Raw genomic sequence first — 18,192 nt, forward strand, 5'->3', positions numbered from 1 at the left:
TTGCTCTGATCACTTTTGTGGCATTCTTCTGGACCATTTCCAACAGATTAATGTGTTTCCTGTGCTGAGGGCTCCAGAGCTGGATGCAGAACTCCAGGCAGGGTCTCAACAGAGCAAAGGGGCAGAATCACCTTCCTCGACCTTTTTAGCCACAATCCTTTTAATGCAGCCTACGATATGATCTGCCTTCTATGCTGCAAGTGCTTGGTCTTGTTGAACCTCATGAGATTCCCGTGTATTTTCTTCAGTAAGAAAAGAAGCAAGGGGGTTCTGGTAAAGAATTAAGATACCAACTTCATTTCATATTCAGTAAAGTTATACTTTCCACCCAATCAACTTTTACTGTCACAATCAGCCTTTCCAACTCATCATTATATGGTCTGAAGGATTGGGGAATAGCATTCTCCTGACATCTGCCTCTTAAGAAAATGGACTAGTGCGACACTCAAACCACAAAAGATACTTTCATTTTGTTTTCTCTGAAGCTTGTAATTTGATTAAACAGATCCCTCAGCACATGATCTCTGTGCATCTATCTGCTTCTTTGTTTGTTTTTCTGTTCTAATTGATGACTTGCATGTCTATGCCCATCAACTTCTTTGGTCAGAATCTCTCTGTCTTCCACTTATCCTGTAAGAAAAATAAGAATTCCCAACAAAGTAAACTCTGGTAGGGTGGGAACTACTGATCTAAGAAAATAGTTGGGCAGATCAAAACTTGGCCTTGTGGAAGGCACATGTGAATCTTCTCTTCAGCTCCAACAATGTCAGTATTTCCTTTCAAATAACACTTCCAGACACCTACATCTGTTATCCTACAAACCAAAGAGGGTCTGCAATGTTTAATACAAATTAGCCAAGAAGACCTTTGATTACCCTACAGTTTAGCATGCCGTTTTTCATGCAAGTGATTAGAGGCCACTATAGAAAAGATCAGCAGTGTTTGCATGAAATAAAGAACCAACATATAATGCTTAGTTCCACCAGTGCACTTGAGGGCCATAATAACTCGTTTGTGTAGCATCTAGCACAATCAGGACAGTAATGTCAGGTGTGAATTCTGTCAAAAAGAGAGGCAGTGACAGTAGCTTTTTACTTGGGAGATAATATAAAAATTTACACAACTCATTAGGAAAAAGATAAAAGTCCTACATGGGTTATGAAGACATTTTCAATTCAATTTTTCTCTCCTCTGTGCACAAAACATAAAAGGTTTATTTACCCTAGAATTCAAAAGAAAAAGAGTAAGATGGAGATATGGTTAACTTTTTTATATTGTTAATTTTTAAACATGTTATCTTTAGTCATTTTTCTTACATCTGGCTTACATATGCCCTAGCTGAAGTGAAATGGAAAGGTACAGGCTTAGCTATACCATGTGACATTGCCAGACTCTTTTTAGGTTAATTTATTCACTGATTTTTCTCTCATTCATACACAGACAATTTGAAATTAAATGCAGAGAAACAACAAAAGACATACAAATTTCCACATGGGTTAATTGCATTTTTAAAGGTTTATTTACTTTGCATAGAGCAAAATTTTACTTTTCTCATAATTAATCAATCATATAGAAACTTGGAGCCATTCTTTGACTTTGGATAAATAATGACAAAAAGATATACTAATGTCATTCCATATAAAGACACTGAAAAAATACACTACAGGTTACAAGTTTTCAACATAACACATATGGACTAAGGACCATTCCAGAGAAACCTCACTGTGTAAAGCCTGTATTTCAAAGGGTGAGTTGAGGTAAACATAAAGAATTTCATCAACAGAGCTTGAGTGCATTGCAGGAACAGGAACCTTAGTTATCGCTTCCACACAAAGCCACCAGGATTGTTTCATAATCCCCTTTGAGTTCATCCTATCAATTTAAGCACAAAAAACCACAATTGTTAGGATAATGATCTTAACTGAAATAAATTTCAATAAGCATTCAATATACATGTACCAATCATGGAGCCTTCACCTGCATAAATTAATCACTTGATAATACATATGTGTTAGCCACAGACTGTGCTTGAACCACGTACCCTCATTGAAATTATTCCTACGACCTAGGAATAAACATACACACTGGACACCTTCCTGTGTAACCTCATCTAGGTGTTGTTGCTCTGGCAGGAGGATTGGACTAGATTATCTTTCGAGGTCCCTTCCAATCCCTAACATTCTGTGATTCTGTGATCTCCAGAGTGGAGCAGAGGTAGGCCAGGCAAGTTAAAATCCTGGGAGGACTCATGGCATAAATAAAGATGAGAAGCAGAGAAGATTTCTGTTCACTGAGGAGCATATGGTTTCCTTCTCTAGATAAAGTGTAAATGCCTTCTTTGACCAGTGATGTCTAGTGTTCATTAATATTGAACATTATACACCTTGTATGTAAGATTATCTCAAACACAGGCTCATCTTACTATGATAGCTGATTCAGCATAGGATTGCTTGTTGAGCTTGGAAAAAATGTGTTATATGCATTAACTACGCACATTAATTATTACACACACTGTTTTTCTCAAATTTGAATCTATTTTGCAGAGATAAATGAATTGGTTAGTGTAGCCAAGCTATGCCTCAAGGCATTTGAATGTAATAAACACATTGGAATACGCTGAGGTGATGTGACTGCATATCAAATTGCATATCACAAACACTACTGGTGGAAGACTATGAGTGACGTTTGGCACCTATCTGAAAAAAATAGACACCAATAAAAATCAAAGAGGTATTTTAATATAACTGGGGAGTAGGTTTCTACTCTAGTTAAGACATATGTATCTATCTGATTATTTATTTATTTATTGCTGTCTACTATCATCCACAAAACTGCTTTGCAAGTTTATCTTTCTTCAAGTCCCTCACTCCTTTAAATTTTCTGGAAAATACATTGGGTGGCCTGTCTCCTTTAAGAAGATGGTTTCACTTAAGTGACCTGGAAAGCAGGTCTCATAACTCTCAAGTTAACAAGTTATTTGCAGAATTACCTCAAATGTCAAAAACCAATAGGGGGTTGCATCAATATCTTCCACAGAGCTCTTAGTGTAGTCATGTCCACTCTCCTGTCAATGTTCCTTATCTCTGTCCCAGCATGGGAACTTGGGGATACTGTAGTTTCAATTTAACTTTTGGCTTCAACTGTAAGATGATATTCTGAGACATGTACCAGTAAGATATTGCTATAGCTTTTGTGACAAAAACTTTGCCCTTGCAATGTCCATCACTAAGCACCTGGGTTACTCAGCTACAACGAGTTACTCAGAACAACTTGGTGACTGAGAATCAGAAGAATTAACAACCCCTACTAAATTTCCCAAAGCATTTGCTTGGCTTACATTTCATACATAACCTGAGAGAGAACCTACCATAATGGCTTGGCAGAGAGAAATGCCATACATCTTCTTGTAATAGCATTTGATCTCATTCATATCCACTTCATGGCGTGAAACCATGATTCTGATGAGGTCTTTGTGCCGTGTCCCAAAGCCCTGTGTAAAAGGAACAAAAAAAAATTGAAAAAGAGAAAAGGAAAAAAAAAAAAAGGGCTATTTATTTGAAACATATTAAAGCAAGGTTCTATGTGTTAACCCATCAGACTTCTTTGTGAGTATACATGGCCAACATCCTATTCCTTTAACATCTCTCAGGAAGGAGTCTTCTCTTATCCCACTCTGTTCCCTCTGAGCACAATTCACTTCTGACAGACTACATCCACCCCTGGATTTCCTTTCCAAGCATTTCTTTAGCTGTTTCCTAGAAAAAGACACGTTCTTCAATGAGCTTGCTAGATGCATGGACAACCTAGACTTCCCTGCCTTTTCAGTATTTTTTTTAGGAGTGCAATGAACTCACAGCGCTCCTAGCCAAGTCACAGGAATTATGAAAATACCTGTATACTAGACCATTTCAAGATCTCCACCTGACTCACGCAGCCCAGGTTCCAAATTTTCCAGAAGGACCATGGATGGCTTGCCAAAGATCAGGCTTCTACAGCGTTCCTGTCCTGACCTGTAAGTACTTTCCTATTTAATTTTCGCTTATATTTTTGTGTTTTCATAAAAAAGTTCCAGTTGGCTTTCTGTCACTGTCTAGAGTAAAAGATAAACATGTGGATGGACAGATGCCTTCCTGAATACCCATAGCAAACAGACAGCTACTCCTATGGAAAGACATAGAGAGGTTTCAAAGGAAATAACAGAAAGAGAGAGAAGAAAACACTGAAATTCCTTCTGCAGTCCTGTTTTATCACATAAAGGGCTTAGAGATCTCTAGATAGCTGGTTATTTTTCAGCTTACAAAGCACCCCATGTTTACAAAGGGAAGTTCTCTCTCTGGGTTACCTTCATCGCCAAGTGGAGTTTTTCAGCAAAGAAAGCTGGTTTGCTTGTGGCACACTTCACTGTAATGAAACAATTAGATTAGGTCACACTTCTTATACATATAATGAGTGACAAAAGGCACAAGTGTGGAAGGAAAACACTCTACAAGCAGTCTCAGTGTTCCTACCAGAATATCTTATTTGTCTGCTTTTTTTGTTACCTGTTTTCAAAGTATGGGAGAAGTAGCAGTCCCTTTACTCCATTTGTTCAGAGAGCAATTCAGCCAGGGAAGAGTAATTACAAGTATGCCCTCCTTTGTCTACTGCCACAAAATTAAGAAAGATGCTGTAGCTCCAAAGAAGAAAGAAATGAAAACAGAGCTGGAGGACGTGATCTGATGTTTTGTAAAGCATGTTACTTGCCCTTCACTTGTAAAGATCTGGATGAAGGGATCAAGTGCACCCTTAGTAAGTCTGCAGATGACACCAAGTTGTATGGGAGTGTAGATTTGCTGGAGGGTAGGAAGGCCATACAGAGGGATTTAGACTGGCAGGATCATTGGGCTGAGGTGGTCAAAAGCATTCTGGCTTGTATTAGGTACAGTACGGCCAGCAGGACTAGAGAAGTGATCATGCCACTGTAGTTCGCACTGGTGACTCCCCACCTTGAATCCTGTGTTCAGCTTTGGGCCCCTCATTATAAGAAGGACATTGAGGTACTAGAGCGAGTGCAGAGAAGGGTAATGAAGCTGGTGAAGTGTCTGGAGCACAAGTCTGATGAGCATCACCTGACAGAACTGGGGCTACTTAACCTGGAGAAAAGGAGGCTAAGGAGACACCTTATCACTGCTTACAACTACCTGAGAGGAGGTTGTGGCATGGAGGTTGTTGGTCTCTTCTCCCAAGTAGCAAGTGATAAGACAAGAAGAAATAGCCTCAAGTTGCACGAGGGGAGGTTTAGATTGGATATTAGGAAAAAATCTTCCTGGAAAAGGTTGTCAGGCATTAGAACAGGCTGCCCAGGCAAGTGGTGGAATCACCATCCCTGTGGTGTTTAAAAGGCATTTAGATGAGGTTGTTAGGGACATGGTTTAGTACTAGAGTTAACCATATGGTTGGATTTGATGATCAAGAGAGTCTCTTCTAACCAAAATGATACTATTCTATGATTCTCCTTTCTCACAGGACTTTTTGGCATATTGACTTCCTGTAAGGGTCCTCCTACGTTGAGGACACATCTGTATTTACAAGAGCTTTCTCTGTATCAGGAGAGATATTTCTGGTCATTCATCAAATTGAACTGACTATAAATAACTGAAATAAATCACTATCCTCAGACTAGACTTTCTGAAGTATAATTTAGCAAATTTCCCAATGAAACACGATAAGGCCAGAATGGCTTCCAATCAGAGTAATTATGATGGAAGTAAAAAAATAGGTTATTGTACAGTCAGTATATCTACTAGTTTACAATCTGCAGAACCACTTACCAAGGGCAGTCAGGCATTTCTCAATATCACCCCTCATCTCCATATCCACTACCTTGTTCATGTCATGCTTGCTGTATTTGGTGTACTTCTGAAAGACTAAATGAGGGAAGAAAACTCCATGAGCAGTGGTGAAAATACAGTGTTCTCTCTGCATTGCCTCTGCCTTATTCTGCCCTCACTGCTGCAGCAGTGCCCACAGATGACTGATCGCAGGCCACCTTTCTCCTATTTCCTGGACATCACTGTGTGAAGAACAGTGTTACTGTATGGCCTGGGGGACTCAGTGTAAGGAATGGGACTTTGTTGATATGGTTGCATTGGTGTTCTCACTGGTAGGGACAGAGGTGGTCTAGTGACTCCGCACGACCCTGTGACTTTAGATGATACATCCCCACCCAGGGCAAACTGGCCGAGGAGCAGTACCATGTGGGGAACATATAGAACCCCCACCACATTGATCCTTTGGCCTTGTGTTCACTAGCTCTGTGAGACTTCATCCAAACAGTTTTATTAACAACCTAAATGATATGGCTCATCACCAGTATAGAAAGAACAGCCAAGCTGCCAGCTGCACCCTTAGTTAGCAACCATGTGTCCTGTCACAAAAAACAGCAGAGTCATGTCTTGATAATCTATATCTTCCCTGAGTTCATGAGTAGGCCATATTCAAAATACAATCTCTGTAAAAACAAAAAGTTTCTTCCAACCTACCCCTTCGGAGATGTGGGTAACTTCTTGAAGTAAGAACGGTAACAAACACATTAACATCTGTCCCTTTCTTTTGCTCTCCTGCTTCATACAAGGCCTGTCATAAAGAAATGAAAGTGGTAAATTTAATATTAGCATAGTAAAGTGTGAACAGAAATACTGTACTTCTGAGGCTGCCAGCCAAAAGTAGCCATTTCTTTTCAGTAATACACTCTAGCCCTTGATCCAATCCATAACAAAACCCTGCAGAACCTCAAACTAACTCTAGCTCTATTAAGCAATACTTTGCACTATGCAGCTAAAAAACGTATTTTGAGAGTTTTTACAATCACCACCAAGCTCTCGTGGATGCATTACATTCTGGGATGAAGATAATTTTCATGTCATGATATGCTTGCCATCTGCATGGTGTTTAAGACTGGCAAGCTCTCTTCGGACAAATAAAATTACTCCTGAGATTAACTAGACAATTTCGAAGGAGTAGCCTAAGCACCCAGTACTCCTTTTATTTCCAGGAGGGGATTAATGGAAAGCAAGAACCAAATCAGTCTCCTTCATTTTCCTCACCTCCTCAAACCCCTCTACAAGGAATAATTGAAGACATTCACAGAGCAGCAAAGATGATTTAACAATACTCTCTCTCTACCGAGAGCAATAATATTGAAATTTTGAGCTTAGACAGAGTACTATTTTACGGAGCTTTTGTATCGAGGCTTGATGACAAAAGTAAACATTTTATGTAGCAAGAATAAAAACAGTATTGCTCAATGACCTTTATTTCGTTGGATTTAAAAAAAAAAAAAATCAATATAAAATCAATCTATATTTGAATTACAAAAGCGACCTAAGATTTCAGATGTGAAAACTCAGGATACACTGCTAAGTTTTACCAAGATTTTAACAAAAATATTCACACTAATGGTGGAAGAAATAAGGGAAAGATCAGTAACTTATTTTAGAATTATTCAGAAAATACTGTGAGCATTACCAAATAATCTTGAAAGGTTCATCACTGTAAAGCAATGTCTTTAATTAACATACTGTGGAGTTTACTCTGGTTCAGGTATGGTAGCTGGTTATGCATATACTTGAGCACACCCTTTCCCCTAATTCAAGGACTGTGTTAAAACAGAAGGAAGATTGTGTCTAATTGTTCCACTAGTTGACCTCTGCACACTTTACATGACATAGAAGAGGTCTTGCAGAAATGTTTCTGGAGCTAGATATTAGAGCAAATATTTCACTTCCTTCAGATACCAAAGCTTACCTGAACTTGTAAAATACAGGGTGTTTCAAAAAGATGGACCTAATTTCAAAGCAAACATAAATCAAATTTGGTCTGTCTTCTTCAAACACCCTGTAGAATCCCTTCAGAAAAGGTTGCTACATAATACATAAATCTCTGTTAGGTACAGAATGCACAAGATTCAGGCAGGACATTTGCAGCCAGAGTTTGTAGTCTCAAGTAAGTCAGATGAAGAAACTCTGAAGAGTGTCAAGTGTGATCTTACCCTGGCGTCATTGTCAGCAAGATCATCATTCACATGAGGATCTTCACTTCGGTCACCCTACATAAACAAATAGATTAGATTTCACTCGTTCTCACAATCATCCAGTTCCCCAGAACTCAGCATTTAAGAGTTCTGCCCAATCATCCTCATACATAAATTGATACATAATTGCATATAGATGTCAATCACTGTCAATCATTCTGTGAATAAAGTTGTTGCATTTGTTTATCAGAGTTCATATTTCTAAGGCCATTAGCAGTTTATTTCTGAAGTCCTACATTAAAATCCAGATGAAGTACTGTTTCTAAACCTGAAGTTACAACCTTCAAAGCTGTGATTTGCTGCCACATGGCCATTCGATAGACTACTTTCACGCTGTTTTAAAACCAAAAACTGAAAATCAAAATTATGCACACAGGCCTACTAAAAACTAATCCTGCGTCTATGTACAGCCTTCATAAACATGTACTCAAAATGATGGAATAAAATATTTATGGATTTTAAAAGGGTCTTTTTATTGGGCAGCTCTAGTGTTTAAGCTCATCTGCTTTTAAAGACAAATTCACACAAGACTTTGTCCACTTGTTTGCTCCCTGTTGCATTGTCTAACTACTAGAAGCATATCTTAACAGCAAGGCAAAAGGCTTAATTCTGCAACTGGAAGCATTTCTTGTATTTCTGTTTCTAGTCCATTGACATAACATCATCCTTTTTGTTTTTTCAACTTCTTACACTTACCACACACACAAAAGAAGTCTTAAAGCACAACTAACAAACAGTAGTAAACATCACTGTGTTTTGAAATGCTTTGACATAAAAGCTCATTATAATCACTTGGTTAAGAACAATTACATATGGTCTAAAACACGTAATTAAAAAATAATACAATTAAATACATAATACCTAAATCCTTATGTACTGTATGTCTTTCTCTAATACAGTTATGACAACATTAGTTTTTTATTATGGGTAACACCAGTCAAAAACCTTAAGCACAGCATACCTTGGCTAGAACAACCAAAGCCTTCTGAAAGTCCCCCGATGTGTCAGAGATAATGTCTTGTGTCAGATCTCTCTTCAGCACTGAATTCAAAACAAGAAGAATTTGTGGTTTGTTTCAAAGTTATCAACTAGGTTGATTAGATGATCTTTAAAGGCCCCTTCCATCCCAAACCAGGCTATTACTCTCTCATTTTTCCAACTTTTTATTTCCCAATTAGATATGCCTACTAGATGTGCAGTTTTCTTACTTTCATTTAGCTTTGAGAGATGGGTATTATCTTGGTCTCTTGCTCATGAAGAAAGAAGAGAGTTTTAAACTTCTTCTGCGCCATTTGTCTTTCATTCTTAATTCTGCTTGCTCTTACCAACACTTAAGCACAAGACTCTTCTAAAACCAAAGCATTAATTTGGGCTTCTAACTGAGATTTTTGAAAGGAAATCTCTTGGAAAAGTTAGGGCATCATGTCAGAAAACACAATTTAAGTAGACAACACTGGCTGATTCCAGTGAACTCCACATATATGAGATATAACATATTATGTTTTAGTTATCTCTCTAAAGCTTGTCCCCTTTTACTTCACTGGTTGCTCCTACCGCAAATGTCACCTGTGTTGCTACCTCAGTAAGTTGTGCGTTTTGTTTTCATTTTTTCTCAAGCAGAAATCAGCCAATGTTTAGTTACAAAAGGCAGCTGGATTTTGTTTGCATCCTAGAAAGCATCTAAATGCATGACTCATTCCATGAGACAGCTGCAGTTTCTGGAGGTGATGATGTGCCTTTTCCTTCTGAATTGGGATCTACATAAGTCGGAAAAAAATCAGTATGACCTCCATCCCCTGCAACTGTATCAAGATGATGTGAAGCTTCACTCACAACCTACCTTGGTGCCTCAGCTTCTCATAAGCAGCAGTGGAGGTGTGACTGTAACGTGCCTGTTATAGTGTTATACCATTAATACTCCTTTCTTGCTCTGAATTACCTTCTTTATAGTATCTGCTGGCTTCTCTGATCTCTCTGTTGTTTCTTGAGGCCAGAATTTCAATTAAGGTATCTTCATCAGTTCCAAGCCCCTGATAACATGGTTGAATTTTTAGAAAAGTTACTTGATAAAACAAAGTGAAAATTCAGAAGACCAGAAATAAGGTGAAAACCATGGACTTGGCTTTTAAGGCTCCATGTGGAACATGAAAGAAAAATGAAGAACATTGTGCTTCCATGCAATGTTGTGATGGCAGCTCTTTTGGTATTATTCTTGTATCACATGTCGTATCACTGGTACCCAAAAAGAGCACTAAAGGGACCAAACAGTGCACATCAAAGATATGAATGTAAAGCTTACAAAGAAAATATTCCCTTTCCCTTTTTGTTTTCTCGAACGTAAACATACGTTAACACTAGGACTTTCCACCATGGCATCTGCAATCAGTTTTCAGAAGGCAGAAAGAGTATGAACTCAGAACAGAATACCATTTGCAGCCAATCTCCTCCAAGCCTGAAATTAAGTGGAGATTGCTGGATATGGTTCTGAGAACCTGGTTTACAGGTATAGATTTATTTTACAAAAGGGGGTTCAAATGAAGACAGGACATAGGCTTTAAAATCCAAGTCCAGTGTCCCTTACAGGCCCTGACATTATTTATATTCTTCAGGAGAGTTTTTCTCAGAAGCTTTTGACTTACCTTCATAGAGGCTCTTAATTCTTCAGCATCAAACTGAGCGGGAGTTTTGAGCAGAGCCACAACAACTTCTTCCAGGTGGCTTTTCAGAACTCGTTTCATGGCTTCTTCCAGACTCTGTGACAGGAAGCATAAGGAACACACTAAGCTAGAGAGAAGGGTAAAAAGCTGCTATTCAACTACAATCCAGACATCAGGTCTAATCTCTGAGGAGTCTTAATGTACATCATTCCTTTAGCTACTAGAAAGAATGGTGAAGCCCTACTTGAAGTTTTTAATTCGTCTCCTTTGTGGTAGTCAAAGTGTCAGGGTTTTTCAGTAAGTACTCCAGAGAGTTTTCACACAGTCAGTTCAGCCACGTTCTCTCATTCACGTATCAGAAGAAGACTCAGAATAGGTTTTTTTTCAAGAGAAGGAATTACTAAATTGCTGTCATGATTATGACCTCTCCATCACCAGCAATTCAATGATGTAAAGGGCATTCAGAAAGATGGAAAGTCAGAACTTCAAAGTCTGTTTATGTTTCAAAATTCTGGCTGCTGTATTCAAAGGCTTTGAACTTCTTGTTGTATGAAAACAAAGTCATAGGTACCATCTGAGCCAGGAGTAACATCGATATTCTGGGTGTAAATTTAAGCTTGGCTTGAATATACTTTACCTTTCCTTTAGCCTTGTGATAGGCAGCTTTGATCTGCTGACGCTGAGCATTTGTTCTTTTAGTCATTATGTCAATGATGGTGGCTTCATCCACACCTATGAGTCACCAAAAAACAACATGTCTAAGGCACTGCAATTATTATAGTGGTCTCTAGAGTGTCCTTTAGCCAAATAATAGTTTTTCCATTTTATTATTTCATTTATGTCATATTTGGTTTTTTTGACACACTAAAGTTTAAACAAAGGAGAAACTATAATCACCTACTGACTTACAATTAGTGATTTAGTGAAGTAATCCAACAAATACATTCCCATAGAACACAGAAAACTATGATTCTACAGTTTCGTATAGGAAGTCTTAAAGTGGTACTCACACTACAGAGGAACTGAAAAAAAATAAAAAGTTAGAAGGCATATTCATTTAATCTCAGGACTTTGAACTGGAAAAGGTTTCAAAGTACAGGCAAGTGCCAAGTGAGAATTTCATTACAAGAGAGAAGCACAATAGAAGCATAGGCAACATTATCAGCATATTCCCTGCCTCCCACAGGGACTTCATTCAAATCAAATAAAAACCTATGAGTATGGTATGTTATAGTATTGATTGATTCTCTAGAAATTAAATATCTACAGCCCTTCCTTCAACATACTTCAGAACTCTAAGATAGTAGTAAGGTTTGAAATTGTAACACGGCATCAGGATGTCAAAGAGTTGAGATTGTCTACCAAATGGCATAACTGACTGTATTGCCAAGCTCTGGACAACAGAGGCAAATGTCCTGCTTGCCATTGTCTCACGCTCTGATATTTTATTCTGTACAATTCTTGACTTCTCCTATGGAAGAGTCCTAATGTAGCAGGTTCAGTAGTCAGTCCTCTTACCCTTTGCAGTCATAGCTTTCTCCAAAGCAACAACATCAGCTGATGGATCAAAGTTAGGCTGTTGTGGTACTACAGGGCCTCCTTTTACACTTTTCTGGAAAGAAAAATGAAATAAATAAATAAAGTCCTCATTCCAAAGAATTGCTTTGCAAAGAAGCCGTTTTAAAGGTCTGAATAAACTGTGTATTTGCAATTTCCTGTTATAGAACTATCAAGGCACACACAGCTTTGTAACGGCAGAGAACTAAACAGGCTCAGTAATGGATACATTTTGGATCTATTCCTTTCACATCTCTTATATTAAACAGCAAGTACTTCATATATTCTTTCAGGTTCCTTAAGACCTATTTCTCTTAGGTAAGTTGGTTTCCACAGGAAAATACTCCTTAACCATCATGTTGGGCAATTATGCCCAAACTTCAAAGGCTCTACAACCACAATGAAATCCTACAGGTGCTGTAAATAAAGTCCTATTAATTTCCCTGCTCATCTTATGCAAATTGACTGTGTATCACATTAAGGGACTTCCCAGCCAACTCATCTCTAAGGTTACAAGCCCTTCTTGCACATAATATCTTGGAGAAGAGTTCAAGTCTAATCCTATACGGAAGTGGAGGATTGTTACCCAACAGCTTTGAAACTTGAGACACAAGCCACACTTTCTTCACAGCTACTACCTACTAGTGAACTTTGGTGAATCCATTCCTAGATGGGCACTCCCTAGTCATTGCCTAAGGTGCTCTGGGAATAGCTAGGGATGATGAGTTCCTCTAAGTGAGATTACGTGGCTTGCCTCAAATCAGAAATACGACAAATCAACTTACTGGTAGAGCCTATAACCCAATAGCATGACCTCACCAGTGCCACACTGGTTACTGTCTTTCACAGAAGCTATAAAATGCCCTAAGATTCTTGCATGAAATATTTAAAGATATTCCTCTTGATATGACATATGATGAGATATTTAATTAAAACAAAACCAACAAACAAACAAACAAAAAAAGGAAACACAAACCAAAACCAAACCACGATACCAAAAGTAGTGTAACTAAATTTTTTCAGAATCATCTATAACATTTGTCCTGTTTCAACAACTCACTATTTCAATTTTTTAAATCTTCTGCAACTAAAGCTAAATAGTACAAGACAAATGACAAGGTCTTAAGAATATCTGGTTTACATACAGCATTCTCCATTGACTTTTTTACACTTTTAACAACTGACAATTCAATATTTAATTCCCTACGCAAATATATCACTAGTAGTTTTATAAGAGAAGAGAGACTGCATATTTGAAGCAGTGCCCTGTATACTTTTGAAAAAATCACTGTGACTCATGTGATGAACCAACAAAGGAACAGCACCAGTTTGTTGCCTGTTTTCCAGGCATGCCAGATTAGTCTTTGTATACTGGTTTCCATGGCAAACTTATATCCTAACAATGCAAACCTGACTGTAACCAACATCACTGTGATGACTCAGGACCTTGGGACTGAAAGGAGTATGAGATGGTGGAGCCACAGGTTTATGCACAAAATGTTGTGGAGTCAAAATTTCAAAATCCACAAAGGTCTAGAGCAGAAATCTTTATTTATTGAAATTTCCCCATGTTCCATTTTTCTCAAGATGAAAGTTGTTCAGGATCTCCTGTGACTTCACAAGGTATTGCTTTACCATTGCTGACAATAATTTCAGAATCTTTATGTTATTATCACAAACACTCTGCACATCATTCTAGTGCATTAACTTGACTTCTCACTACCATAAGCCTTCCTTCTAATCAGAATCAGTACTGACCATCCAAGACGTTTTCTTACATACTGTGACTCTTCCCAGCATAAGAACAAACACATGATGCAAAAACTAAGACATATACTAGTGATCTAGTTCCTCCTTTACACTCATGACTTCCTGTACCTCGAGCTAAGAGTTTCTGTATGATCTGAACATGTTCTTACACATGCACACACCTGTGCATCATATTACTACTTCAAAAAGGACATCTTGAGTGAAGCAGTGATTGGCTACTGGAAATTATAATTTAATTACAGTAACTAATTCTGCCTAGGAACTGATAACTAGACTGATACGTGCAAATACGAGTAATTTTTCATCTGATAGCAAATTTTCTAGGTTATTGGATGATATTGGATTATATGATGCAATAAAATTGGGGTCCTGTTCTGATCAGCTGCAGCTTTGACATTGGTTTTCATCCTTTTGAGTGTAAGAAAGACATTGGGTGGCTTATGCCTTTAAGTTACTTCTAAAAGCACTTGAAAATAAGCATAATGCTCTCAAGAGGTGATAATACTTACAATATATTCCTGTTCCTGATGTTCCATGAACCATGCCTGTTTCAGAAATTCTGATACCATAGCCATGTTTGACAAAGTTTCTGGGAAGAGACATATGAAGTTACAAACCATTTTTCATCATTTCCAGCAGCAGTGCAACTCAAGGTTTCCCACTCTCAGGATCCTTTCTTTTCAGTTATGATGTGCAGGGTTTAGTTTCCCAAGCAGTAACTGCCTGTTCTATTGGAAGCTGGTAACCTTTGTTTATGTTTGGCAGGTGACACAAAGCTCTACAATTGCTCGCTCCTACACCCATAGCTACTTACAGAAGTTTTAGATTAGAGGGAGAACAATAAACTAGTCGGAGTATCTGCTTATTTACTATGGCAATACCTAAGAATTACCATTGACTTACAAAAGGAAGTTACCAGAAACAAATGAAAGTCTGCCTTTTCACCTTAGTTGAGGTATCCACTAGGCCCATTTAGATTACCAAATATTTGATTCTGTTCACTTTCAGTAGTAAATAAGTATTCTTGTCTGCTCATTTACTGAGGTTGAAGCTTTTGTGTGTTAAGACAAAGCATATTCCCTTGTACACTATGTTCTCATGTAATTTCTTTGAAGATCCCCTTCCTAAGGAAAATGAATAAAATTAGACAGTTTCACCTACACCGTTCCTTAATTCTTACACATGTCCTTCAGTTTCTACAGAATAATTTAACATTACCCATTTCAGAAGGGAAAAAAAAGTTCTTTCTGCTTTTTACTGCTCAAAATGAAAAACAGTACAGCTTTTCCATAAAATACCATGCAGAATGGGAAAAATAACCAATGGTGATGTGAGCATCCAAAAATAATGAACAATTTACTTCCTAACAACTTTGGTTCACAGAATATTCTGTTTGCTAACAGAAACAGTGAAGGAACAGAGAGTAGAAATTAACATTTTATCAAGTAAAGTATTTTTGGTCTGCTCAGAAAGGTTTTTTATGTTTTTCTTTTCTTTTTTTTTTTTTCTCCCCAAACCCACTTCCATAACAAACCCTAGAGAAGGCTTTGTTTTAAGTCATACTTAGAAACAATCAGCTAAAGATAATGTTCAATGTAAACAGGAGGGTCTTTGAATCTAGTGTGATGAGACAAGACGCTATTGGTGGTCTTGAGGTACCGATCATGTAACGTAGATTGCATACATAAGTATAAAAAACAATATTGCTCCTGATGCAAACAGACCTATGCTTATGGTTATACCTTATTTATGCTCTGTGTCCCATGGGAAGGGCAAAGAGCAGGCACTAAAGAAACACACACATATGAACAAGCAGCATAGCTGCATCACAGCTTCTTCTTGTAGCAAAACTGTAAAACTTCCAGCCTCAGCAGCCAAAAAAGTAGCAGAAACCTCCCAGAGCCCTCCTCCAGCCCAGCTCCACCCTACCCTTCCCACTCCAAACCAGGAACCACCTACACTCCCTCCTCCTCAGAAAACTCTCACATTTGTGCCCTTCCCTCAGCCCCGAGGGCACAAAATTCAGCTCTGCCTGCACTGTAAGAAAAACTGAAAAATTACTCCAAATCTGTATTTATATATTACTTAGAGCACGTATCATGTGGGTCAGAATACTGCATTAAGTTGTAACAACAAACTTTTATGCACGTCATTTGTTGAGGATCAGAAACGCATACTTAGATTGCAATTAAAAACAATACTTTATCAAGTTGTTGTAGTGAATCCTGTACACTTCTTGTACTGACAGAAGTATATGAGGCCAGATGAGCTGCTACAGCACAGATAAAGGCCATATACAGTGGGATGAAAATCTTTTAAAGTCTAGATACTACATGCATTGAGTTGCCAACAGTGACATGTACAGATATGTCTGTCAACTCATAGATTCACAAAGTGTGTGATCATTTAAAACCAAGAGACAGGATGCAGTCTCACAGCACCAGATCTGAGAAGGGGTGGGAACAAAACTCTGTTCTGGTGGATAGAGCAGCATTTCTCTGGAATAAAGCTGGTAGAGCTGCCTGCAGAGGGAAGTGGTAACATCTCCACTGCTCATTCTGTGATTCTGCCTGTATGAACCCCCACCTCTCACAGCCACCTCTAGAGGATTCTCTGCTCTTGGGGATGAATAGACCAGAAGGCTGCTAGCCTACATTAAATAGGGTTTATTAAACCTCTGAACCTTTATCTCTATCCTAATGTAAATTAGAGCTACAGAAAAATACTTCAGTGCCTTGAAAACAAAGTTGCTTTGTATTTTTCCCTCCTGTTTAAATAAGGACACTTCTACAGGCAGATTAATTCATTTCCATCTAGCAAACAAATAACATAATTTTAATAGAAGTCAAACTAGGCAATGGCTTCTGAGAGGGTCTGAAGACCTTACTCTGCTATGCTGGCTCAGAAAGCTAAGAAACCACCCTACAGATAAAACCGTGTCCTGCTTTATCAGAAGCTATGGCTAGTAAGAAATAAGAAGATTGGAATCCAGGAAGCCAGCCAGACCCCTGACAGTGTAGAGGCCCTTCCCAACCCTTTGACTTACGCCACTCTAAAGTGCAGACAGCTCATGTAAACAGTACCTAGATCCAGGAGCTACAAATTCCATCAAAATAACATTTTAATTTAGCATAATAAAGGACTGGAAACACTGATGGTTTTCTGCCCTATATTTTCTGTTTCTTTTGAGCACAGGAGAAAGCATAGAAACAGCGAGATAAAAAAAATGCGTGTAACTACAGAGTGGTGCAAACAGAAGATACTGCAGACAAGTGTGACACTTATTTCTGGTTACTTCATACTGAATGCCTATTTGAGAGTTATTCTGTTTAATAAAATATAATACCGGTGGTGTGTTCCACTTCCTAAACTAGAATGTATAGAGGTTCCGTTTAAAAGGAAGGAGGAGCAAGTACTTTCTCAGTTTGAAAAATATACTTATTTTTATGCACTTTATCATTTCCAATTGGAATGATCGACATTGCAACTGGACTGAAAAGCCAAACTGAGATCCAAATGGGAAGTCCTAACTGTTGCTTCACAGAATTACTGCACTGGTGCCTTCTGTGTGGCGCCCAGTCGCCAGAATAAGCACCCTAGAACTGGACATGTACAAATGTTTAGTAGTTTTGAGAAAATACTCAGTATTTATTGAAAATATTTAAAGACATAAACTCAACTTTTACACTACAGTCTTTGTCAAATAACACCATTTCTCTGTGCTTATTGAACCATGTAATGAGTTGCACCAGAGATACACTATCTGGTTACTGTCCAATGCTAGTTACCAGGGTAAGGATGTAAATTAAGGTCTTTACACCCTGTCAGAAAAACAGGCAGTCAATCTAACACAATAATTAATTTTATAGTGGGAAAGTCTACTGAATACGAATGAAAATGTTGGAGAGAAAAACACACTAATCCTTGGAAGATTTAGTGGAAAGTTTTAACAGAACAAACCCCAGATGATACCGCCCTCACTTACGGGATTTTCCATTAAGTTCTTCCTCACAAAACCCAGAGTTTCCTCTTGTATTTTTAGAAGATTTCTTTGGCTCATTTTCATCACTTTGATGAGTAAAGACCCCTTTACAAGTCCCAAACCATCAAACTGTTGTTGAACTAACAACTTTTTTA

General features: G+C 38.1%; 1 protein-coding gene across 1 annotated transcript; it reads right to left on the reverse strand.

The window, feature by feature from the left end:
* Nucleotides 1-1,672: 1,672 nt before the first annotated feature.
* LOC308051498 (annexin A1) lies at nucleotides 1,673-14,640 on the reverse strand. The gene is made up of 12 exons (XM_080361937.1): nucleotides 14,565-14,640; nucleotides 12,247-12,340; nucleotides 11,366-11,460; nucleotides 10,711-10,824; nucleotides 10,011-10,101; nucleotides 9,033-9,112; nucleotides 8,030-8,086; nucleotides 6,522-6,615; nucleotides 5,811-5,906; nucleotides 4,343-4,401; nucleotides 3,368-3,490; nucleotides 1,673-1,872 (listed from the first exon to the last, which is right to left on the reverse strand). Exons 1-12 carry the CDS (start codon nucleotides 14,628-14,630, stop codon nucleotides 1,813-1,815), a joined length of 1,029 nt encoding a protein of 342 aa, XP_080218063.1. The 5' UTR covers nucleotides 14,631-14,640; the 3' UTR covers nucleotides 1,673-1,812.
* Nucleotides 14,641-18,192: the final 3,552 nt, after the last annotated feature.

The sequence above is a fragment of the Nesoenas mayeri genome, assembly GCF_963082525.1.
Source record: "Nesoenas mayeri genome assembly, chromosome: Z".
In the NCBI taxonomy this organism is placed as follows: domain Eukaryota; kingdom Metazoa; phylum Chordata; class Aves; order Columbiformes; family Columbidae; genus Nesoenas; species Nesoenas mayeri.